Source organism: Oncorhynchus tshawytscha, linkage group LG15, assembly GCF_018296145.1.
Source record: "Oncorhynchus tshawytscha isolate Ot180627B linkage group LG15, Otsh_v2.0, whole genome shotgun sequence".
Classification (NCBI taxonomy): domain Eukaryota; kingdom Metazoa; phylum Chordata; class Actinopteri; order Salmoniformes; family Salmonidae; genus Oncorhynchus; species Oncorhynchus tshawytscha.
The window spans coordinates 16,185,241-16,211,593 of NC_056443.1; the positions used below are offsets into that span (position 1 = coordinate 16,185,241).

Sequence of the window (26,353 nt, forward strand, 5' to 3'; positions counted from 1 at the left end):
CGACACACAGAGCATCCAGTGTCAATGCCCTGCTCAAGGGCATGTTGACAGATCTCCCACCAGGCCAAAAAATGTGAACCCCAATGCACCAACAACCAGAAGAATGAACTAAAGAGAAAAAAGGAAAAGACAGAAGAAAACAGCAAAAATAATACAAATATATTACAAAATGAAATACTTTTAAAGCAAAGGACATCAAGGGCAACTAAAATCATAACAGCAATGCCAATTGCATATGTTTGTGTGCATGTCTGGCACGATTACATGTATGTGTGTGTTCTTGTACCTGTGGATGTATTTCAAGGCCTACCTTCAAACTCAGTGCCTCTTTGCTTGACATCATGGGAAAATCTAAAGAAATCAGCCAAGACCTCAGAAAAAAATTGTGGACCTCCACAAGTCTGGTTCATCCTTGGGAGCAATTTCCAAACGCCGGAAGGTACCACGTTCATCTGTACAAACAATAGTACGCAAGTATAAACACCATGGGACCATGCAGCTGTCATCCCGCTCAGGAAGGAGATGCGTTCTGTCTCCTAGAGTTGAACATACTTTGATGCGAAATGTGCAAATCAATCCCAGAACAACAGCAAAGGACCTTGTGAAGATGCTGGAGGAAACAGGTACAAAAGTATCTATATCCACAGTAAAACAAGTCCTATATGGACATAACCTGAAAGGCCGCTCAGCAAGGAAGAAGCCACTGCTCCAAAACCGCCATAATAAAAACAGACTACGGTTTGGAACTGCACACAAAGATCGCACTTTTTGGAGAAATGTCTGATGAAACAAAAATAGAACTGTTTGGCCATAATGACCATCGTTATGTTTGGAGGAAAAATGGGGAGACTTGCAAGCCAAAGAACACCGTCCCAACCATGAAGCACGGGAGTGGCAGCATCATGTTGTGGGGTTGCTTTGCTGCAGGAGGGACTGGTGCACTTCATAAAATAGATGGCATCATGAGGAAGGGAATTTATGTGGATATATTGAAGCGACATCTCAAGACACCAGTCAGGAAGTTGAAGCTTGGTTGCAAATGGGTCTTCCAAATTGACAATGACCCCAAGCATACTTCAAAAGTTGTGGCAAAATAGCTTAAGGACAACAAAGTCAAGGTATTGGAGTGGCCTTCACAAAGCCCTGACCTCAATCCCATTGAAAATTTCTGGGCAGAACTGTAAAAGCGTGTGCGAGCAAGGAGGCCTACAAACCTGACTCGGTTACACCAGCTCTGTCAGGAGGAATGGGACAAAATTCACCCAACGTATTGTGGGAAGCTTGTGGAAGGCTACCCAAAATGTTTGACCCAAGTTAAACAATTTAAAGGCAATGCTATCAAATACTAATTGAGTGTATGTACATTTCTGACCCACTGGGAATGTGATGACAGAAATAAAAGATTAAATAAATTATTACCTCTAGTATTATTCTGACATTTCACATTCTTAAAGTATAGTGTTGATCCTAACTGACCTAAAACAGGGAATTTTTACTTGGATTAAATGTCAGGAATTGTGAAAAACTGAGTTTAAATGTACTTGGCTGAGGTGTACGTAAACTTCCGACTTCAACTATATCTTTCAGCTACTTTTGATAGCACTGGAAGAATGCTTTTAGGTTGTTCATTTTTCACCGTTGTTTGGTCACCAGATTTTAAGCAGGTATCACTGCTGCAGACTTCTAAGCATTGGGGAAGAACCTATATTTGATGGACAGAGATGGTCAGAGAATATTTGTGTGTCTTTGGGAATACAGTCTCGAGACCAAATCATATTTTTTTCTAGAGTACCCGAAGAAGCTGATAGTACTGTCCACTGCTGACGCTGAGATTTCAGGAATCTGAATATTGGTTTATTATTGTCCATGAGAGTGAGAACTGTGGTCTTGGTTGAACATCCTTGAGCCAGTTCCCTGACAGAGTCAACAAAAAAAATGTTAAAGGTGGTGGATATGAAATTGGAGTCTTGAATTATAATCCCATTTACCTTTCTTTCAGGATGTTTTTTGGACTTTTCAGCTCCTCTCCCTGTTAGTTTGTTGAGATTTTCCCAAATCACTTTGCCGTTTCCTTTTGCGTCATTGATCAGTCTAAGAACTCTGCTTTTGATTTTGTTTTTATTCCTCACCACCTTATTTCTCAGTGATGTGAATATACGTCTGGCATCATTCTGACCAGACTTCAGTGCTTTTTTCAAGGAAAGATCCCGTTTTCTCATCTGCCTCCAGAGGTCCTCGTTGATCCATGGTAGGGAGGTTTGACTACTTGACTTATATTGAAATTTCCTGGTAAAAGAGGTATTCACTTAGTCAATAGCTGACATAAATGTTCTGTATCCAGACTCTGGGTCTTCATTGCATAACAGATCAGACCAGTCAATTTGACTTATAGCTGCATCGTAGTTAAGATTTTTTTCTATCATACTGTTGCACATTGATATAGTGAGCTTTCTAACCACAATGTAGCATTATGGTCAGATATGCCAGTTAGTAAGTTAATGGACATAGTTATTCGATCAGGTATGTTAGTGAACAGCAGATCAATTTGAGTCTGGGATGTCTGTGTTTCTTTAGTTGGTCCTTGTATTGTCAGGTTGAAATGGTCTGTGATTCCTGATTTTTTTTCCTGTAAATTTTGTTTTCACAGTTTATGTTGAAATCGCCCATGAAGATGATATACTTCTTATGATCACATTTTTTAAGCATGGCATTTAGATTATCATAAAACAAGGTATCAGATGTTAGTGGTCGATATAATCCAATAATTGTGAAAGACATATGAGGGGGAGTAAGACATTCAGCCTCATACTGTACATTCACGGTCATTGACATGTTTCCCTATGATACGATTGCATTTAAAGTGATTTTTCATGTTCATACGCAATCCACCCCCTCTGCCCTCTCCGCTGTCCCTCCTGAATATGGAATATCTAGGGACATTAAAGGTCTCAGTTTCTTGAGAGAAACAGAAAAAAAATCAAGATTGGAGTCAGTCAATTAATGTTCCACCAGTTCACTCTTAGGAATAATGCTAGAAGTATTCACATGACCTCCTAATATTCCTTTAGGTTTGGGATGAGGGTCACAGAGCGTTTTAGTCTGATTAATGGTTTGAAAAAGTTCATGGTACGATGTTTTCTGATAGCAGGATTAGGGAGACTGAGTTCCTGTCTCAAGGGCGGGTTTTGTTTGGGACACGTATTAAGAGTTTTCATTAAAATGTGAATATCTGCAGATTCCTCATTCTCTTGAAAAGACATGTCAGTGACAGAGGTTATACTCACATACTAAGAATGTCCTTCTCTGAACCAGGTAATATAGGCTACTCGAATCTAGATGATTTCAATCATTCATGTTCCACCATTCATTAATAATTTTGTTCTGGATGGCAAATTAGGGGGACTTTTCTCCACTTCTCCTAGGAATATATCCTCCATATCAGCCTTCTTTTCTGCTGGTGTCCTAACTACAGACTCTGATGGGGAGATTCGTACCCTCGGCCTCTTGGGCATTTGTTGATTACGGATTGTTTGAATAAAGGCCAGCATTGATGTTTGGATGCTTTTTTTGAATTCCCCAGTGAGTTGCACCGCATTTGGGGTTGCAGCGCGTTTTCCATTAGGTTATGATTGTCACTGGTCTCAGTAGCCACTTTCCCAGCTTCATTTAGAAAATGTTTCCTCTTATTCTTCTTCTTTTGGCACCTTATGTAATTCCAGTGTAGGAAGACGGTACTCTATCATCTCCTGACTCCCTCTAGAGTGGGATTATGTCTGCTAGTCATGTCTACGTGCAGGTCCATCATAAAACACTTTGATCCAGTGAGGGCCAATCTTTACAAACCCTGTGATTGGAGTGATGGGGCCTGCTTCAACATATACAAAGCAATCTCCATTGGAGCAGTTTGTGAGTTGACCCTTGAATATTATCATGCGCCTCATCACCCCACCCACCACCTTTACATCCAGCTTTTGCCAGAAACTCAGTCACAACACTATCATCTGCTGATTCAGGTAGTTCTTTAATTGTAACTTGAATTGAGTTCTGGTCAGACATGCGTGACTTCAAACTGAAAGGATTATTCTCTTTGAACGCTACATGTTTTCCTCCGACTGTTATTCCTCTGATCAGAAGTGTTGTCCTTGCTTCCTTACTGAGAAGAAATATACGCCAGAGTGCACGTACTCTCTGTACTAACCTCAAGTAGTTTGGATGAATTTCATGTATGAGATGGTGGCAGAGCTCTTCCTCCTTAATGGGGTTGGCTATGGCCTCCTCCTTCTTCAGGATGTCTCTCGCCATGATAAAAAGAGGTAAAACAGTCTCCTTTGTGGCATTTCGTCCCAGATCCTTGCTCCAGGTCTAATTTCCTTGACATCAGTTTCTGCATCGCTGGAGATAGCCACAACTGCAGCAGCCATTTTAATGGTTGTGTTAATGTTTAAATGAATTTGTTTAACATTGAAATGTATCAGCATTATACAGTGAAGATACTTCTTACTCAAGATTGATGGATGGTTGATCCTCAAATAGATTAGCTGGATTCAGTGTTCTCCAGCAGTTGAAGCTTCTTGGTTGGGCTGAATACTAGACAAAGGAGATGTCAAAACATAACAAAACAAAATATGGATATATCTTTCTAGACCTTGGTCAATAAATCCCACCAAAACACTATTTTATTTTATTTTATTTTATTAAAAGGCAACCAATAATTCACCTGCCCACAATTTTCCAGAGAGAGAGGGGGAGATAGCGAGAGAGAAGCTCCCCCAGAGAAGCCAGCAGAACAGCCTACCCAGACCCCAACACAACAATGGGATAGACAACCCACCAACCCAACAGACACCCTCCCTCCTAATAGCCCCCCTGTCAGCTCCTCTGATTGCTCTCTTGACAACCCACACACATCCACTGAGGACACACAAAAGCCAGAGATTGTGCTCCTCGTTGACACAAACGGCACATATATTCAAGAGGAATAACTTTTTCCCAAACACCAAATAGCTAAGCTCTGGTGCTCGAACACTAGACATGCCCTGGAGCTGTTGTCAGAGGACAGACTAGGGTCCTCCAGACACATAATTCACACGGACACAAATGACCTGAGGGCCCAGCAGGAAAGGGTGGCCACAGCACTCAAGGGAGTGATTGAAAAAGCTTCTTACGCATTCCCCAACACACAAGTGGTTATCTTCACCCTGATACCACGAAAATACTTTCACTCTGCCACCATACAGCAGGTGAATACAAGCATTTCGCGAGACTGTGCCTCAAAACCTAATGTCTACCTGGCCCACCACTCCACCCTGGACTTTAACAGCCTTTATGACCAGGTCCACCTCTACAAGGCAGCCATCCCAACTTTTGCCAGGACCCTGAAGGACATCACCCTGAACAGTAGCCCCAGATCCTCACACAGGAGCAATGGACACCCCGCCCAGACCAGCGAGACACCCTCCCAGACCTGCAAGACCCCATCCTGAAAGACCTGCACTGAGAGAACCCATGCCAAGAGGATCTACACCCAGACCACAGCATCACAAGCCACACCCCAACCAGCTAAGACCACCCCAAGCAAACCCTTGCCACACTCTATATAGGCCCCCCCATATCAGACCTATGCCCCGTCTGCCCACCCCATGCTCCCTGCCCCTGCAGCAAGAACCTCAACATGACAGCAGGGCATATGCCCAGGCAGTGAGCAGAGCAACAGGCCCAACCCCCACTATTACACCTGCCCATCCCCCATCCTGCAACCTAAGAGGTATGTATCAGATGCTTAACATGCTCTGCTCACAGCTACTATGATGGTCCGGGCCTAAACCACACAAAAACAACACTAGACACTATGGAACACAAAGCTTTTACTATTCCATCCTGGAATATACAAGGTCTGAGGTCATCTGCCTTTGGCCTAAAGAGCAGGAATCCAGACTTCATCAAATACATTTAATGTACAGACATTGTCATCCTACAAGAAACATGGTATAAAGGAGATGGACCCACTGGTTGCCTTCTAGGTTACAGAGAGCTGGTAGTCCCATCCACCAAACTACCAGGTGTAAAACAGGGAAGAGACTCAGGGGGTATGCTAATTTGGTATAGAGCAGACCTAACCCACTCTATTAAACTAGTCAAAACAGGAACATTTTACATCTGGCTAGAAATGAATAAGGAAATTATCTCAACAGAAAAAAATGTCTTCATCTGTGCTACCTATAACGATATACATTTAATATTCGCTACCTATAACAATGACAGCTTCTCCATCCTAGAGGGGGAGATTAACAATTGCTGTGGCGAACTAAATGCTAGAACTTGTCGCGAACCTGACACCCTCAGCAATTCCTCCGAAGTCGGTCCCTCTCCTTGTTCGGGCGACGTTCGGCATTCGGTGTCACCGGTCTTCTAGCCATCGCCGATCCGCCTTTCATTTTCCATTTGTTTTGTCTTGTCTTCCCACACACCTGGTTTCAATTCCATCACTTGCATGTTGTGTATTTAACCCTCTGATCCCCACATGTCTTTGTCCGGTAATGTTTTTTGTAAGTGCTTGTGCATTTTATGTCTGGGGTTTTTGTCCCATTGGATATATTGTTTTTGTTCACAATGATTTTATTCATTAAACTGCGCCATTGTAACATAGTCTTTGCTCTCCTGTGCCTGACTTCTCTACCTCCAGTACGCACGCCTTACACAGGGGGATAAATGCCCCCCTAGACACAACTACAACAACATAACCAAGAAAAACGGGTCACAACTCCTGCAGCTCTGTCGGACGCTGAGTATGTACATAGTCAATGGTAGGCTTTGAGGGGACTCCTATGGTAGGTACACATATAGCTCATCTCTTGGCAGTAAAACTGTAGACTACTTTATCACTGACTTCAACCCAGAGTCTCTTAGAGCGTTCACAGTCAGTCCTGTCAGATCACAGAAAAATCTCACTCTACTTGAACAGAGCTTTGCTCAATCATGAGGCATCAAATCTAAAGGAGCTGAAAAATATTAAGACATGCTATAGATGGAAGGAGAGTAGTGTGGAAATCTACCAATCCCTTCAAGACAATTTTCTGGACAAAATTTTTCACTGTAGTAGTGAAGGTGTAAACCTGGCAGTAGATAACCTAAAAACACTATAGTTGACCTCTCAGCTTCCCTATCAAATCTAAAAATGTCAAGCAGATAACCTAAGAAATGAACAACAATGACAAATGGTTTGATGAAGAATGCAACAACCTAAGGTCGAAATTGAGAAACCTATCCAACCAAAAATATAGAGACCCAGAAAACCTGAGCCTGTGGCTTCACTATGGTGAATCACTAAAACAATACAGAAATACACTACCGTTCAAAGGTTTGGGGTCACTTAGAAATGTTCTTGTTTTTGAAAGAAAAGCCATTTTTTTGCCCATTAAAATAACATCAAATTGATCAGAAATACAGTGTAGACATGGTTAATGTTGTAAATGACTATTGTAGCTGGAAACTGCTGATTTTTTATGGAATATCTACATAGGCATACAGAGGCCTATTATCAGCAACCATCACTCCTGTGTTCCAATGGCACATTGTGTTAGCTAAAAGGCTAATTGATCATTAGGAAACCCTTTAGCAATTATGTTAGCACAGCTGAAAACTGTTGTTCTGATTAAAGAAGCAATAAAACTGGCCTTCTTTAGACTAGTTGAGTATCTGGAGCATCAGCATTTGTGGGTTCGATTACAGGCTCAAAATGGCCAGAAACAAAGAACTTTCTTCTGAAACTCATCAGTCTATTCTTGTTCTGAGAAATGAAGGCTATTCCATGTGAGAAATTGCCAAGAAACTGAAGATCTCGTACAACGCTGTGTACTACTCCCTTCACAGAACAGCGCAAACTGGCCCTAACCAGAATAGAAAGAGGAGTGGGAGGCCCCGGTTCACAACTGAGCAAGAGGACAAGTACATTAGAGTGTCTAGTTTCTAGTTTGAGAAACCAACGCCTCACAAGTCCTCAACTGGCAACTTCATTAAATATTACCCGCAAAACACCAGTCTCAATGTCAACAGTGAAGAGGCGACCCTGGGATGCTGGCCTCCTAGGCAGAGTTGCAAATAAAAAGCCGTATCTTAGACTAGCCAATGAAAAGAAAAGATTAAGATGGGCAAAAGAACACAGACACTGGACAGAGATATGGCTTTTTCTTTGCATCTCTTTCTAGAAGGTCAGCATCCTGGAGTCGCCTCTTCACTGTTGACGTTGAAACTAGTGTTTCACGGGTACTGACTGACTGACAAGATCTAACTGACACACTTTACATTTATATTGCGTTTATATTTTTGATCAGTGTAATATCTAACAGAGACAAGATGGGTGTGTGTGTGTGTGTGTTACCATCTACAGTATCCAGTCTAACAGGTCCTACCTGTTCTATTTTTAGCTCAGGTCTCCCCTCCCACTTCCTACCTGAATACACACCTTAAAGAGGAAGGTGTGTGTGTGAGAATGAGAGAGAGAGAGAGAGAGAGAGAGAATCAAAAGTGTTTGGCAAAGAAAAGAGGTGAACGGGTTGAGATTAAAGAAGGAGAGAGGGAGTGAAAAGGAGGAGGCTAGATGATCTACATGGCATCCTGGTAAAGGTGTATCCTCTTACACACCTGAGAGGGAGTGCCTTAATCCTAAAGCCCGGAGCAAAAGAGGGAGTATGTAGAAACATTTCTGTTGGATCAGCAGTTAACACAGAGATAATCACCACAACGTTAGACTGTTCAGTCACCAGAGAGAGAGAGAGAGAGAGAGAGAACACCGAAGAAGAAAGTGAAGTTTGATGGCATTAAAAAGCAGAGAGGACTTCAGTAGTCTTGTTTAGGATTTTGAGAGAGAGGGAGATTGACAGAAAGAGACAAAACAGAGAGAGCGAGACAGAGACAGGCGGAGAAACGTCTGATTCTATTGTCCTGGTTCCCAGAAAAGTAAAGTGGAAAGTAGTGTCTCCCTATTGTAGTTAACAGGCTACCTGCAAGTGAAGACATCAATGTGCGACAGACAGACCAACAGACACACTGTACAGAGAGGCAGACAGACAGAGAGCCATCATGCCCAGGTGCTGTCCTAGCAGTGTGTGTTGTCTGGCCCCCCTGCTGTTCCACTGTGAGGTGGGGGCAGGACACGGGGACGAGAGCCAACTCAGTCACGGAGACGAACTGGAGACCAGCTACACAGAGAAACCACATAGCTACAAGATAGAGGTATGCATGTCTGTCTGTGTGTGTGTGTGTGTGTGTGTGTGTGTGTGTGTGTGTGTTGCAGCAGGCACACTAACAGAGCCCACATGGTTAGATAGGGTTTAATTGGTAGTAAATGTGATTTGTCCTACTTTAATGACTAGACTCGTCTGTCTGTCTGACAAGATCTAACTGACACTGAGAAAGAGAGAGTGAGGGGAGGAGGAGAGGAGAAAGGGATGAATGGGTGACTAAGGACTGACAGAGTCTAGAGGAGAGGTTGAGGTAGGGTGAGATAGTTTCATTTGGTTGTCTATGAGTTACCAGCCTCAAGGGTTGATCTTACACTTCACCTTGTTTACCTACCAGTAAATTGTCTGTCTTTGTTTTCTTTCTCCCTCATTTCTTCTACATCAGTTTCAGGTTTATTTGATGCAGTCAGCGTTTTTGTTTTCATTTTTATTTTACTAGGCAAGTCGGTTAAGAACAAATTCTTATTTTCAATGACTGCCTAGGAACAGTGGGTTAACTGCCTTGTTCAGGGGCAGAACGACAGATTTGTACCTTATCAGCTTGGGGATTCGATCTTGCAACCTTTCGGTTACTTGTCCAATGCTCTAACCACGAGGCTACACTGCCGCCCCATGAGCGGCTCAGTTGACTGATATCATGATCTGCTCGGTTGACTGATATCATGAACGGAAATGACATAATATTGTTTTACCCAGTTTCATATTGCTCATTCAATGACTGCATCAATTGCCTGAATTCTTACACTGCTCTATCATTCACCACATATTTCAGTCTGAGACTGCCATCATTGAAGTCGTTTGTGGTGACGTCAAAATGAGGGGTGTTGTAACAAAACAAAGTCATGATCTATTGGATCATCTCTAACCAATCAGAGTAGCGAAGCCAATGACAAACTTTCAAATCTCGGCATTTACCCACTTGTGTTCTGGCTCTGGCCCAACCCATCGGTTTCTGGGACCAATCAGAGTGGTTTTTCTGTTCTAGAGAAACGTCATGGAGGTACTCCAATCCAGACTCATTGCGGAGAAGAAATTAACATCTGTGGGTGTAGCAACATTTTTGGCTATGTATCTAGGTGCTATGAATGTTTATAAGACTTCCTAAGAAGCGGCTACAACTTTTACCAGTTGTCATTATTCCTCTTACAGTTTGTCGTCATGTCCCATGTCCCCCCGTACACATGTACACACACACACACACACACACACACACACACACACACACACACACACACACACACACACACACACACACACACACACACACACACAGGAAGATAATACTACACACAAATACAGCTACAGCTGTACACACACACATACAGACACATACAAACTCTGGGAATCAGATTGTGTATGCCTTGATATAGCAATGCATTTGATTTATTGCTGCAACAGAGGTACTTATCTCTCTTATTACTCTCACTGCTACTGAGAGAGAGAGGAAGATAAATAACATAGGTGAGAGGATGCTCCTTAGTATACAGCATAGAATTGGGAGAAATAGACAGAAAGAGGAAGTGTTCTGTGCCTTACCACTCCTTCTAGCCGTTGTCAACAAGGGGACTAGACACGTTTGTCTAGTCTGTGTCTGTATACATTTCTAATATACTATCCCTCTCCTTTTCCCTCTCTCTTCTCTTTGTCTCTCTCTCGCTCTCTCACTTTCTTTCTCCCAGTCTTGCCATCTCTCTCCAACACATACACACATATAGGTCATTCCCTTGTATGCATGCCCAGACTCCGATGAGCCAAACACTTTTATCAGGGCATCATTGTTGAAAAGATTAGAGAGAGTTAAGCCCTATGAAGGACACAGCAAATGTTTAAAAGGGGAATGGAAGCACGTCAGGAAGTAAAGCTGAGCAAAGCGATGTATTCAATCCACTAATACTAAACATGTACTGGTAACATATATATTATATATATTTGAAGCATTATGATCTTGATCGTTTATTAGAGGTATGGATAGCGCCATCTTGAATTGGTAAGAGTGAGCAATGAATGATGTAAATGTGATATTTTAGTTTTTCATTTGTAAGAAATTAGCAAACATTTCTTGAAACCTGTTTTTATCAAGGCACAAGCCGAGACCCAAATGTAGACACAGGAGGCAGATGGGTGGAGTCTTACCATGTTTATTAATCCAAAGGGGTAGGCAAGAGAATGGTCGTGGACAGGCAAAACCAGATCAAGAGTCCAGGAGGTACAGAGTGGCATACAGGCTCGTGGTCAAGGCAGGCAGAATGGTCAAGCAAGCAGGTACAAAGTCCAGAAACAGACAAGGGTCAAAACCAGGAAGACTAGAAAAAGGAGAATGCAAAAAGCAGGAGAACGGGAAAAGTGCTGGTTGACTTGGAAATATACAAGATGAACTGGCACAGAGAGACAGGAAACACAGGGATAAATATACTGGGGGAAATAAGTGACACCTGGAGGGGGTGGAGACAATCACAAGGACAGGTGACACAGATCAGGGCATGATCCCCCCCCCACTCCACCTGGCGTCCTACCCGGGCGCAGACCTGGCTGCCTGTGCTATCGGCGGTGGAAATCGGCAATGAGTGCCGGGTCCAAGATGTCTTTAGCAGGAACCCAGCACCTCTCTTCCGGGCCATAAACAACCCAGTCAACCAGGTACTGGAAGCCCCTGCCCTGTGGTAAGAACCTTCAGGAGGCATCTTACCGTATACGCTGGCTGGCCACCGATAACCCGGGGGAGGGATGGGCCTGGAGACAGAAGACAAAGGACAGTGAGACACAGGCTTAATCCTAGACACATGGAAGGTAGGGTGAATACGGAGTGTATGGGGTAACACAAGACGGACAGCAGTGGAACTCAGGACGCTGGAGATGGACCAATGAACCGGGGAGACCGCTTGCGGGACTCTACCCGAAGGGGCAGATCCCAAGTTGGAAGCCAATGCCCAATGTGGTTGCGGGGAGCTGGGGTCCGGCGACGGTCCGCTTGTCGACGATACCTGGAGTTGGTCTTGAGAATAACCAGTTGCAAATTCTTGGTTATCTGCACGAACCCTGGCTAACAATTTGAATCAGCAATACAAAATTGGGTTTAATCATTTATTTACTAAATACCTAACTAATCACACAGAATCACACATAAACATAATTAAATCATGACTTGATTACAAATTACGTCATAAAGGAAAACGTCCCTGGCGGGCGGAACAGATATGACAGCTTGTTACACAAACGAAAAGGGTCTGGGTTTGAGTGAAAGAGCGGGAAGACTGAGGAACAAAGTGAAGAAGCTGTACTATCGTAAATACAGTATCTTATGCATTCTAAATTACCGCCCATTTGGAAAAGAAAAATGCAATAAATATTTACTCTTCGGTAGGTTGGTGGTAGATGGAAGGCTGTGTTGCCCAACCGAGTCCTTTGAAGAATGTCTCTGCTGGTAATTTGGATACATTGTAGTAACGTCGTTGTGTGGTAGACGGAATACTCTGTCTGTTCCTTCCTAACCCTCGGTTGCGTCTGCTGTTGCTAACTCAACGGCTAGGAGGTATCACTTCTGTAGTGAATAAGAGTACATACCATTCGCAACCAAAGCTTACGCTGATGTTGGCTTCATTCTGTAGTTATTATCTGAACCATTCTGACATAGGACCGTCATCCTCACGTCCTCGGAACAGGAGGTTACATTGTCGTCAAGGGCCTATATAGGAAGGGAGAGGAGGGCGTGTTTGAATTTTTTTATAGCCCATGTCCCTTCACAAGGGCGGGCCACTGATTGAGCAGAGCCCTATCTTATGAAAACCCAAATTTCAAATTTTAGAAGCTAAAATCACATTTCATCCCATCATGAATAATTTCATATTCAAACATTTAAATTGAACTACAATTCCACCTGAATCCGATATCTCTGATGTGTAGACTTTCCACTGTAGAGTTTATGTCATCTTATCATTGATGAGAATGTCTCAGGTGACAACCGAAATGACATCATATTCATTAAGTACCACCGCATATGTTCAATTGGTCGCATTACCAGAATATAGTTCATTCCCCCCCCACCTTCCCAGAATCTCTATGTTAACCAAGGGTTTGCAAATGTAACATCAGTAGGGTAGAGAGAGAAAAACAGGGGGAAGAGGTATTTATGACTGTCATAAACCTATCCCCCAGGCCAACGTCATGACACAGTGCATGCGATGACGAAGGTAAAGACATCAGGGACCATTGTGGGCCACCAGAAACGTTGTCGAAGGAAGGCTAGTGCACAACGGGACCCTGGATGACAGGTCAACCTGTTGGAATGAGCCCATTCCAGAACCCGGGACCGGACTGGGTTAGGGTAAACAGATGGTTAGCCTGGCCCCCTTCAGGTCCAGGTTGGGAGCGTTGCGCCTCGCAAACCAGGTTCTCAATACCCCAATCCACAGTGGCAGCAAGGCATGAGGTAGGGAGAATGGTTTCGGAAGTCGAGGGTGTGGTAGAGGTGCTGTATAGGCGGGAGAGAGCATCAGGCTTCACATTTTTAGACCCAGGATGGTAGGAAATGGTCAAGTTGCATCTGGTAAACAGGAGGGCCCACCGGGCCTGCCTTGAGTTAGGGCGCTTGGCTTAATGGAAATATTCCAAGTTTTTATGGTCGGTCCAGAACAGAAATGGCTGTTCTGCTCCTTCCTGCCAATGCCTCCACTCTCAGTTGCCAACATCATAGTTCCTCTCAGCAGAATTGAGATGATGGGACATGAAGGCACAGGGATGAAGCTTCTGGTTCTGGGCAGATCGTTGGGACAGGATGGCCCCCACGCCAAAATCCAAAGCATCCACTTCCACCACAAATTGACACGAGGGGATCCGGATGGATGAGGATGGGTGCTGTTGTGACTGATGCTTCAGGTCCACAAAGGCTTTGTCGACAGCTGACAGCTGGAGTCCATTTGAACGGTACCTAGGGGGAGGTGAGTGCCGAGAGGGGGGCTGCCAGGGTGCTGTAATCCCGAATGAAACGCCGGTAGAAGCTTGCAAACCCAAGAAACAGTTGAAACTGCACCCTGGACATTGGTTGAGGCCAATCCACCACTGCTTTCACCTTTCCAGGATCCATCTGAACATTGCCTTCAGCAATGACATATCTCAGAAAGGTGATAGAACTCACACTTCTCGGCTTTCACGAGCAATTGGTTCACCAGGAGGCGCTGAAGGACCTGTCTGACATGGAGTACATGTTCTTGGGCAGATCGGGGAAAAAACAGGATGTTGTCCAGGTAGACGAACACAAACCGGTTTAGCATGTCCCGAAGCACATCATTGACCAAAGACTGGAAGACTTTAACACCCTGATTTGCTTCATAATAGCCTTTAACCCATGGTCGGGGCATTCCGTCAAGGAACTGAGCCCTTCCAAAGGACCCTGTAGAAACTCCTGATGTCTCCCAATGGTGGCTCCCTGCAGGGAGATAGCTTGGCGGAGCTGATCCAAGTCTGCTTGTAGATTGATCAAGAAAAAAAAAACGTAATCAATTTTAGAATAAGACTGTGACGTAACAAAATGTAGAAAAAGTCAAGGGGTCTGAATACTTTTTGAACGCACCGTAGGTAGTAGTAATAGGAATCCTAGTAACCACCAAGTAGCTCAGATTGTCACTGGTCATTTCCCCTTTCTTGCATGCTTTTAATTTGTTCCCATTCGGACTCTTTATGTATTAGACTATAGGCCTAATGTATGTAAGAAGAAATGTAAGTTGTGAAAGCCAATTATTGTTATCATATGCCTTATTCATATCATATGATGTAATTCCCGTACAATTTTGATACCAATATCCCTGAGATTAATGTTGTATAATGTCATGATATAACTTTTTTTCAGGTTTGAATGAGACAATGTATTCCCCTAACCTTATTCTTTCAATATAGTTATTGTTGTATTAATATTATATTACAAATGTAAGACTTTCTAATATGTTTTGGTGCCAGTCAAGTTTGGACACACCTACTCATTCCAGGGTTTTCCTTTATTTTTACTATTTTCTACATTGTAGATTAATAGTGAAGACATCACTATTAAATAACACATATGGAATTATGTAGTAACCAAAAAAGTGTTAAACAAATCAAAAGATATTTTACATGTTAGATTCTTCAAAGTAGCCACATTTTGCCTTGATGACAGCTTTGCACACTCTTGGCATTCTCTCAACCAGCTTCATGAGGTTGTCAATCAACGCTTGAATAGAAACATAGTTCACACCCCAGATGTTGATGCCAAAACAGTCGCTGTAATCCCATTAGTTTTCATTGCAGCCTTGTTTGAATGCAGCGGTTGCGCTCATTTGTACTGAATGGGGTTAGTCAACAGTAGCTGACTAACTAACATTAGCCAGCTAGCTGGCTAGCTTTATTGGTGTTGAGACATGAGTATGAAATTGTAATTCTGATTGTTTAATGTTTTAGGGACTCCTGAGAAACCAGGAAATCAGGCTCTCATCCTGTGAAACAGTGGATGTAATGAATCTAGCTAGCTTAAGCATTTACTGCAAATTGAATGTACAATTTTGTACGTTTGCCTTGCTGTTATTTCTCATGCAATGCAGTTAAAGTAACATAGGTAGCTAACTATTTTCTCGCTAATTGTGTATTGGAGGATAAACATATCTGTATGCCTATGGATGTGTAGCTAGCTATGCAGCCGATCTGTTTATGGACCCTAAAACGTTTGGTATAAATATTAGTTCAGAACCTAGCTATGAACCTCAGCTATCATCTTCGGCAAAATCGTTCGCAAGGAGATTCCTGCAAAAATATTATTTGAAGATAACTGGCTATGGCCAGTTGTATCATCTTCAAAACAGTCTATGGATTGAGTAGTATATCTTCACTGATCATGTACTCTACATTGGCAAATAAAGGTGCAGTTCAAGTATGAATGTCTGCGAGATTATTTTTCAGTCATATCCAATACCAGGAGTATCAAATTCCAGTCTTTCAATGATGCTGTGTCTGCATGTATGTATTACAATTATACACAATTATACACTTCAACAGTGTTTACCACTCCTGCTCCTGGGACATCAATGGTTACTAATGCAATAGACTAGAGACATGATTTAACTAGTTAAAGGCTGATTTGTAATTCATACATACAGAAATCGAATTTAAAGAACTGTACACTACACTTCCTATGCATCATGTAAATACTCTAAACCTGGTTCATCTCAACATTTTATTTATGTTTATTTACCCTTCATTTAACTTGATTTCCTTAATTTCCTTAATCCTTAATTTCCTTAATCTGCATTGATCTGATAAACACAGGACAGGTGTAGTATTTCATCAAACGAGAGACTTAATTTCAACCAGTTGAGAATGTGAAATGATGTATTGAAAGTACATTTCCCAAGTGTTATAAATGCATAATACATGCAATATCAATATTATAATTGTAATATCATATTATAAATACAAGTTCAATCTGTACTTCAATGCACATCTGGTGTGCATTATAAAAGCAGAGGAAGAAATAGGAGGTAGTGAGAGAGGTTTAAAAGACAGAAAGGGAAAGAGGTAAGAACAGAGGAGCAGGGAAGACAGCATATGATTAATGAATCACAGTGCTACCCTAATATTCTCTCAGTTCATCCCAATTACATAATAGTGTCTCTAGTGGTGTCTCCTAACCAGCCTTTGGCTCCCAGTCGGCCCGATGGTTATCTTAAGAGCGGGTGAGTGGAGATGACTGGACTGGGGGTTGGCATCCTCTCTCACATCAAAACATACCTGCAGACGAGAGACAGATGGAGAGAGAGAGATATCATTTTTAAGCCTTGTGTTTTTTTTATTCTAACACTGTCAGTCATCATAATCATCAGGAGGTGAAACGCAAAACTGACCGTGGATCATTAACTCTGGGACTACTACACCTCTATCTGTATTTCAATGTAAAGCATCTCTTTAATAATGCTTCTTGTTGACCTGACCAAGTGACCTCTCACCTCTGATCTTGCCGTGCCCTCTATGTAGGCAGTTCAGATGCGGGAGGGGTTCACCGACACAGCTGATATAACCTAGAGGATTTACAGAAAAGGGGAGTTAGGGATGAAGTGAAGGAGAGAGACTGTTATTGAGAAAATAAGGTAGTTAAAGAGACAGTACTCAACAGGAATCTGTGTGTGTGGCCTCACCTGGTGTCCACACTAAGTGGTTGCACTTTATGCTGAAAAACATGCACAGACAACTCAAGGACAAACACTATGGTGTTGTTCTAGAAATAATGAATTGGCTTTGTGTTCATGCCTCTCTCTCCCTCTTGCCTATTCTTTGAAGGTGGAAGGAGCTACAGTTATACACCTGAGCCTGCTTACTGCACAACACAATCCATCAATCAGATTGATTCACGAGTGTGTCAGTGTGGGTTATTAGGAGTCCAATTGTTCTACATTTTTTCAATATGGGTGACTTAAAATAGCCTGTTTTGTTACCTTAACAGCACCCTTACCCTAACAGCACCCTCACCTGAGAAGTAGATCAAAAGGAGAGAAACTGGGAATTGAATAACTGCAGTTGACATAGCTAAGTAAATGGAAGAATACTCTTATTGCAATGTGGATGGCTCTTAAAAGAGCCTTTGGTTGTGCATAGTGTAGTCTATGGAGTTGCCAGAGAACAGCACCCTCCTTGAAGAAGTAGGAGGTGAAGATCTCCCGCACACAGATTGCCTCTCTTGCTGCGTTTTTGGACTCCATCCTTGAAACGTCCTGCAGAGCAGCAGACTTCTCCTCTGGCACACGGTGGCAAGTTGGTCCTCGTGTCCATCCTCATGAAGTTATGCAGGACACAGGTAGCCTTCACACACCTGAATTCCCCCAGGAGGCAACCCAGATGGCCCTGGTCAAACAACCTTGCAGTGCCCTACATGGTAACTGTAGGCAATTGTTTTGAAGGAATCTCCAGTTACAAGGTATCTGTAGGAATATGGAAGATAATGTCATTATTAGAATTATACATCACCAGGTCATTGTGGATTACTAAAGTATAATATCCCTTATAACAAATCATGATAACATTGGATAGATAGATGCATGTGTACACACATTTTTAGCATGTGACAACAGCAGGATCATATCAAATATAGCATCATAAATGAATACATAAATACCACTTGAAGCTTGATGATGAGTTGACCATTTGAATCAGCTGTGTGTAGTGCTGAGGCAAAAACAAAAATGTTCACACATTTGAGTCCAGGACTGAGAACCCCTTCTCTTCATTGGGACCTCTTCATCTGCAGACAGGCTTTCACAGCTCTCTGTATCTGAGGATAGAAAACCTCACAAGAAACAGACTTCATTATACTCAAGTTAGACCGCACTGAATATTACATTACTATTATCTCCGTCCTCACTTCTAAGGACTGGAACTACACAAAAGTACCTTTCCATTCCAGATTAGTCTACTCTCTCACTTTTACAGTTGGGGCTGCTATCCTTTCACCCTCATCCGTGGCTGTTAGCTAGCTACCTTCAAATGCATTTGGAGTTTGTTTTTTTACAGTGATAAATACATCAAGATAGCTAGCTAATATGAAGTTAAGTAGCTGGTGATATTTAATTAACTTAGCTAGCTATCTATACAGTATGTAAAGTTGGCTAGATAGCTTGCTAGCTACGTTAGCAGCTAATTTGAGTTTTTTTTTTTTTTACATTTTCGAAATGTGTCTACTTACTGGAATAAGTTCTCCCAGCCATGTGGACAGTTGGTAACAGGGCAGCAAGGTTTGTTTGTCATCAGAGCGTTTTAGAGCATATTACTATTGACATGTGAATAAATTCATGAAATGGAGAATGGATTCAACTATTTACCCAGTTAATAACCAGACGTTCATATAAATTTGCTATGCTTAATTCTTGACGCACAATCGAACATGCTGCCATATGCTGCCAGCACGCCCACAAGCAGGCCACTCTGGGCAGCCTAAGCGGCACGCAGCAATTTACTGTGTGCTAATGTACATGAGCCATCAGTCGCAAAAACCATCAAGTAACAGAAACATCTCAACATCAACTGTTCAGAGGAGACCTTGTGAATCAGGCCTTCATGGTCTAATTGCTGCATAGAAACCACTACTAAAGGACACCAATAAGAAGAGACTTGCTTGGGCCAAGAAACACAAGCAATGGACATTAGACGGGTTGTCCTTTAGTCTGATGAGTCCAAATTTGAGATTTTTTGGTTCCAACCACGATTCACAGTTCCAGTTAGCTGGTGTTCTAAAGCCTATTGTTTCCATTCCCCTTTATTGAATTGGGAAAATGGAAAGGAAAAGAGAGGAAATTAGAGTTTTCATGACATCAGAGACAGTCTTTAGATGTGTGTGTGAGTATGTGTGTTTGTGTGTCTGTTTGCCAGGATAGATAGCTGAGTTATGACAGTTAAAAGGTCCAATCTGCTATGCAAATTCTGACGTGTGTCTGACGTATCTACACTTAGCACCCAGCAGTGCCCAGCTTTGAACACCCAGCACCCAGCACACACACACACACACACACACACACACACACACACACACACACACACACACACACACACACACACACACACACACACACACACACACACACACACACACACAGTCAAGGTGTGAACAGCCCTGTGAAACATATGGGGCCATTTTCACCTTGACCACCAGGATAGTCAAACACATCACACTCTCACACATGCGCTGTCAAACCTGTCAGATTGTGTGTGTTCACCCATAGTGATTCGCTATGGGGGGGGGGGGACGCACCTGTCTTTGTGTCTGGTTCCCTCAGGACATATTTAGGGGTTGCGTTGACACACAGGGCAGCATGCCACTGTTAAACCTGTCAGTAATGTCTCTCTCTGTCTCTCCCTCTATCTCTTTCTCTCTCTCTGTCTTAGTATGCATATACACTGAGTGTACAAAACATTAAGAACACCTGCTCTTTCCATGACGTACTGTAGACTGACCAGGTGAATCCAGGTGAAAGCTATGATCCCTTATTGATGTCACTTGTTAAATCTACTTCAGTTAGTGTAGATGATGGGGAGGAGACAGGTTAAAGAAAGATCTTTAAGCCTAGGGGACAATTGAGACATGGATTGTGTATGTGTGTCATTCAGAGGGTGAATGGGCAAGACAAAATATTTAGGTGCCTTTGAACAGGGTATGGTAGTATGTGCCAGGTGCACCAGTTTGTGTCAAGAACTCCGACGCTGCTGGGTTTTTCATGCTCAATAGTTTCCCATGTATATCAAGAATGGTCCACCACCCAAAGGACATCCAGCCAACTTGACACACTTGTGGGAAGCGTTGGAGGCAACATGGGCCAGCATCCCTGTAGATCGCTTTCAACACCTTGTAGAGTCCATGCCCTAATGAATTGAGGCTGTTCTTTGGGCAAAAGGGGGGGGGGTTCGTAATGTATTTGTAATGTTTGGTATATTCGGTGTACATACTTTCACTTATTTACTTGTATCTTGTTTCTGCCCTTTTAAGGCATGTCAAAACACATAGCCCTATTCTAATTTGATGTCACGTGTAGCATTCTTAGACAAAGATGAAATCATGTACAGTACCAGTCAAAAATCTGGACACACCTACTCATTCAAGGGTTTTTCTTTATTTTACTATTTTCTACATTGTAGAATAATAGTGAAGACATCAAAACTAAGAAATAACATAGTTGCCTTAATGCCTTGATGACAGCTTTGCACACTGTTGGCATTCTCTCAACCAACTTCATGAGGTAGTCACCTTGAATGCATTTAAATAAACAGGTATGCCTTTGTTAAAAGTTAATTTGTGGAATTTCTTTCTTTTTTAATCCACTTGTCAGTTCTGTTGTGACAAGGTAGGGGTGGTATACAGAAGATAGCCCTATTTGGTAAAAGACCAAGTCAATATTATGGCAAGAACAGCTCAAACAAGCAATGACAACACATCATTACTTTAAGACATGAAGGTCAGTCAATCTGGAAAATGTAAAGAACTTTGTGAAGTCACAGAAACCAACAAGCGCTATGATGAAACTGGCTCTCATGAGGACCGCCACAGGAAAGGAAGACCCAGAGTTACCTCTGCTGCAGAGGATAAGTTCCTTAGAGTTACCAGCCACAGAAATTGCAGCCCAAATAAATGCTTCATGAAAACCAAGAAACACGAGCAATGGACATTAGACCGGTGGAAATTTGTCTTTGTTCTGATGAGTTCAAATTTGAGAATTTTTGGTTCCAACTGCCGTGTCTTTGTGAGACACAGAGTAGGTGAACGGATGATCTCCGCATGTGTGGTTCCCACCGTGAAGCATGGAGGAGGATGTGTGATGGTGTGCGGGGGCTTTGCTGGTGACACTGTCTGTGATTTATTTAGAATTCAAGGCACACTTAACCAGCATGGCTACCACAGCATTCTGCAGCCATACGCCATCCCATCTGGTTTGCGCTTAGTGGGACTATCTTTTGTTTTTCAACAGGACAATGACCCACACACCTCCAGGCTGTGTAAGGGCTATTTGACCAAGAAAGAGTGTGATGGAGTGCTGCATCAAATGATCTGGTCTCCACAATCATCCGACCTCAACCCAATTGAGATGGTTTGGGATGAGTTGGACCGTAGAGTGAAGGAAAAGCAGCCAACCAGTGCTCAGCATATGTGGAAACTCCTTCAAGACTGTTGAAAAATCATTCCAGGTGAAGCTGGTTGAGAGAATGCCAAGAGTGTGCAAAGCTGTCATCAAGGCAAAGGTTGGCTACTTTGAAGAATCTAAAATCGAAACTATATTTTGATATATTTAACACTTTTTGGATTACTACATGATTCCATATGTGTTATTTCATAGTGTTGATGTCTTCACTATTACTCTACAATGTAGAAAATCGTTCAAATAAAGAAAAACACTTGAATGAGTAGGTGTGTCCAAACTTTTTACTGGTACTGTATGAGGAAGTTGTCTGTAAGTTGTTTTTGCCATATCGACTTGTGCTGGAATGTTGCTAGGTGATAGAGGGCATCATGCATGCCAATGTGTTTCCCTAAATATATCTTGGAAACTTTCCCGGCATTTGGAGCCAAAGAAACTGAATGAAATTATTTGAATAGTTATGCTTCTTGATTATATCTTGTATTTCATAATCTCACCCACACACATAGACATCATGAAGCACACACACACCCTCTCTCTCCACCCCCCCCCCCCCCCCACACACACACACACAACATTCCACCCAACAGCCCATCCCCACATGCCCTATCTCAAGCCTCTCTCTCTCTCTCTCTCTCTCTCTCTCTCTCTCTCTCTCTCTCTCTCTCTCTGTCCTCTCCATAGAAAAGTGTAAAGGAAGGGATCCTATTGAAACAGACCAGTTCTTTCCAGAGATGGAAGAGGAGGTACTTCAAACTGAGAGGCCGGACACTTTACTATGCCAAAGACTCCAAGGTAACTACTTTATAGGTTTAACACTCCAACTATTATTATTATTTGACCAGGCCCAGACATTTCTTGGATGTGCAAGCTGTCACTTTTTTCACCTGATTAAGTATGTGGGTGTAGTTAAAGGTTCAAATCATTTCTGAGTAACAATGAAATACTTTACTTTTTTTCAAGCAAAATGGTCTAAAACAAACAAAAATTGCTTCTTAGCAAAGAGAGATTTCTCAAGCAAAAATTTGTCTGGAAGTGGTCTTAGTGAGGAGGGGAACACTGAAAACTAGTTGTTATTGGCTGAGAGGTTTGGATTCTCTTTCTTATTGGTCTATTAACTAATTTACCACCTGGTGATGTCACCAGGCAGATCAAAACTCCCTCCCACCAAAACAGGCTGAAATTTCAGGCGATCTTTTCAAACCGCTCTTACACTAAACGGGCATAATCATAATTGTCACAATTCCCCAGTATTATTCCAACCTCATAGTGTGGAAATATATATAAAACACAGGAAAATCCCATTTTTGACTTCACTGGGCATTTAAGACTTTTTAGATTAGATGCTGTCTGTTTTGTTTATGGTTGTGTTTAACTCGGTTACATTTTTTTGGTTGTTGTCCATCAGTCTCTGATATTTGACGAGGTGGACCTATCAGACGCCAGCGTGGCCGAGACCAGTACCAAGAACATCAACAACAGCTTCACGGTAACCATGATGACACACTACCTCTACCGTAAACCATGACTACAGCTACACAGTAACCATAATGACCACCATGACTACACATTTCCAATTGTATTACACTCTTCACTGCAAAACTGTAGGACTGTGTTAAGTCTTTGTAAATCTACAGTACTATGTATTCTTATACAGCCTGTCCCTCCCTCCCTATCTCTCTCTCTCTTCCTTTCCCTGTCTCTCTCTCTCTCCACCCCCCACCCCTCCACCCTCTCTCTCCAGGTGATCACTCCATTCAGGAAGTTGATGCTGTGTGCTGAGAGCAGGAAGGAGATGGAGGATTGGATCGGTGCTCTGAAGTCTGTACAGAAATGGGAAATGTATGAGGTAAACACTAGTCCTCTCATCCCTCCATCCCCTCAAGCTTTTATCTTTTCATCCCTCCATTCGTTCATTCCTTCTCACCCTTTTGCCTTTGACTATACTTTTGTTTTATTCTACAGTCCTGTTTCTGGTATTTACCTGTTCATTTTGAATACATTTAGTGGTAGCAGTGGGTACTTCTCATCAACTAAATTGGTAGCATTTAGCATTCAGCCATTTCGTACCATTGGTACAAAATTATATATTTGTGTTGTATTTGCTTTCATACAGTAAAGTGAAAACTCTCAACCTCTTTTACACATTTCAAACCAATACGTTTTTCCACCAACTTTAGCATCCCACCAACTTTTTGCTGATTTTTCAATATAAATGTACGGTATTGCCGGGACAAGGCATCTGCTTTTATTTCCGCCAACTGACCTAGCCATGATTGCAGTAATGTTCTGCCTACAGCTTAGTATGAAATGAAACCGTAATGCTGAGACGGCATAGGTATGCACTACCTAGGTATGCACCAGCTCTTGATGGTTGCTAGGCAGCGCCCGTTACTACTATCATCCTGCCAGTTCTAAACTCTAAGAGGCATGTCACTTCACCCATCTCTTCTCATAGCCCACCACATGCACTGTTTTCTTGACCACAGCTGGATGGATCCATAAAGAATTACTGTGGTAATAAATATTGTAATAAAGTAGGCTAATGCAATTGAAGGTATCAAATTGTTGCTTATTGAAACTCCCAAAGTCACCCCAGTTGTTATAATACATTTGAAGCAATAGCTTTACCCGCCTCTGTTCAATTATTTCAGCACCGTTTCACGTTGCTTTGAGACAATTATAGGGCCTCATCTTGATGAATGAATCAATGTCAGATTTTTCTTTTCACCGAATCTCCGTTTGGATATTGGTTAGGCTACAGTTAGGCTCTGGAAATTTGAGGTGAGTGTTGCTCATGATCATCTTGTTTAGTTGGCTCATTCATTAGCGCTGATCAGAACATTTTGCCAGCATGTTCTGTAGCTTAACAAGTGGATTATTTTGCTCTTCACTCGCAGTCGCCTAGTAGCCTAGGCCTCCTCCCAACCAAAAGCCTGTGACTTGTCTTAATCAATCAATGTGATTTTTGTTTCATTGAATATCCATCTGTACATTTGGTTAATTCCCTGGCTGGGTAAATACACTATATATACACAAGTGTGTGGACACCCCTTCAAATTAGCGGATTCGGTTATTTCAGCCACACCCGTTGCCGACAGGTGTATAAAATTGATTACACGCCATACAATCTCCATAGACACACATTGGCAGTAGATCGGCCTTACTGAAGACCTAGAACTAGAACTGCCCCGGTCAACTGTAAGTGCTGTAGTTGTGTAGTGAAACGTCTCGGAGCAACAACGGCTCAGCCATGAAGTGGTAGCCCACACACGCTCACAGAATGGGACCGCAGAGTAATGAAGCGCGTAAAAAATCGCAACACTCACTACCGAGTTCCTAACTGCCTCTGGAAGCAACGTCAGAAACATAATAGTTTGTCGGGAGCTTCAGGAAATGAGTCTCCATGGCCGAGCAGCTGCACATAAACCTAAAGACACCATGCGCAATGCCAAGCGTGGTGTAAACCTCGCCCCCATTGGACTCTTATGCATTCTCTGTGATGAATCACGCTTCACCATCTGGCTGTCCAATGGACAAATCTGGTTTTGGCGGATGCCAGGAGAACGCTACCTGCCTGAATGCATAGTGCCAACTGTAACATTTGGTGGAGGAGGAATAATGTCCAGTGCAGAAAAATCTTAGCGCTAAACCATACATTGCCATACTTTCCTGTTTCAGCATGGCAATGTCCCCGTGCACAAGGTCCACACAGAAATGGTTTGCCAAGATCGGTGTGGAAGAACTTGACTGGCCTGCACAGAGCCCTCAACACCTTCAAACACCTTTGGGATGAATTGGAACGCCGACTGCGAGCCAGGCCTAATCGCCCAACATCAGTGCCCGACCTCACTAATGCTATTGTGGCTGAATGGAAGCAAGTCCTCGCAGCAATGTTCCAACATCTAGTGGAAAGCATTCCCAGGAGAGTGGAGGCTGTTATAGCAGCAAAAGGGGTACCAACTCCATATTAATGCCCATGCTTTTGGAATGAGATGTTCGACGAGCAGGTGTCCACATACTTTTGGTCATGTTGTTTAAGTGGAGTTGGTATAGCTCATCTATTCATTTGCTCATCTATGACTGATCAGAAACATTTAGCAAGTGTAGGCCTATTATTTAGTTCTAAAATCCTGCGGAGGTTGTGAAATATGAACACATATTGTGATGTGATGCTTATGATGCTTTTGAAAATAGGATTTCTATTATTTTCTGTAACTATCATGATGAAGATACTCTCTCCCTAACAAATTGGAATGTAAGAAAGAGATGAAATGAGATGAGATGCCTTTCTGAGATACTGGCACCGACGATCACACCACGCTCAAAGTCGATTCAGTCACTCGTTTTGCCCGTTCGAACGTTCAACCGAACAGTAACTGAATGCCTCGATGCCTCGGTCTGGATGTCTGAAGAAACTAAACCTTTTCGTGAACGGGGTGTTGAGTATGTTGACTGTGATCGGGGCGGGTGTGTCTCGTC

The 26,353-nt window shown here is 42.6% G+C and overlaps 1 protein-coding gene across 7 annotated transcripts in view; it reads left to right on the forward strand.

Annotated features, from left to right (window-relative positions):
- Window positions 1-26,353, forward strand: part of si:dkey-172j4.3 (diacylglycerol kinase delta) — a 109,304-nt gene that overhangs the window by 40,343 nt on the left and 42,608 nt on the right. For 6 of the 7 annotated variants that reach the window (XM_042298186.1, XM_042298183.1, XM_042298190.1 and 3 more), the window contains exons 3-5: window positions 22,556-22,666; window positions 23,280-23,360; window positions 23,616-23,720. In XM_042298186.1, the coding sequence (XP_042154120.1) occupies window positions 22,556-22,666; window positions 23,280-23,360; window positions 23,616-23,720 (297 nt within the window). Of the gene's footprint in view, window positions 1-8,502; window positions 9,232-22,555; window positions 22,667-23,279; window positions 23,361-23,615; window positions 23,721-26,353 lie in introns of those variants that run through there. The other variant, XM_042298188.1, reaches the window with a different exon arrangement.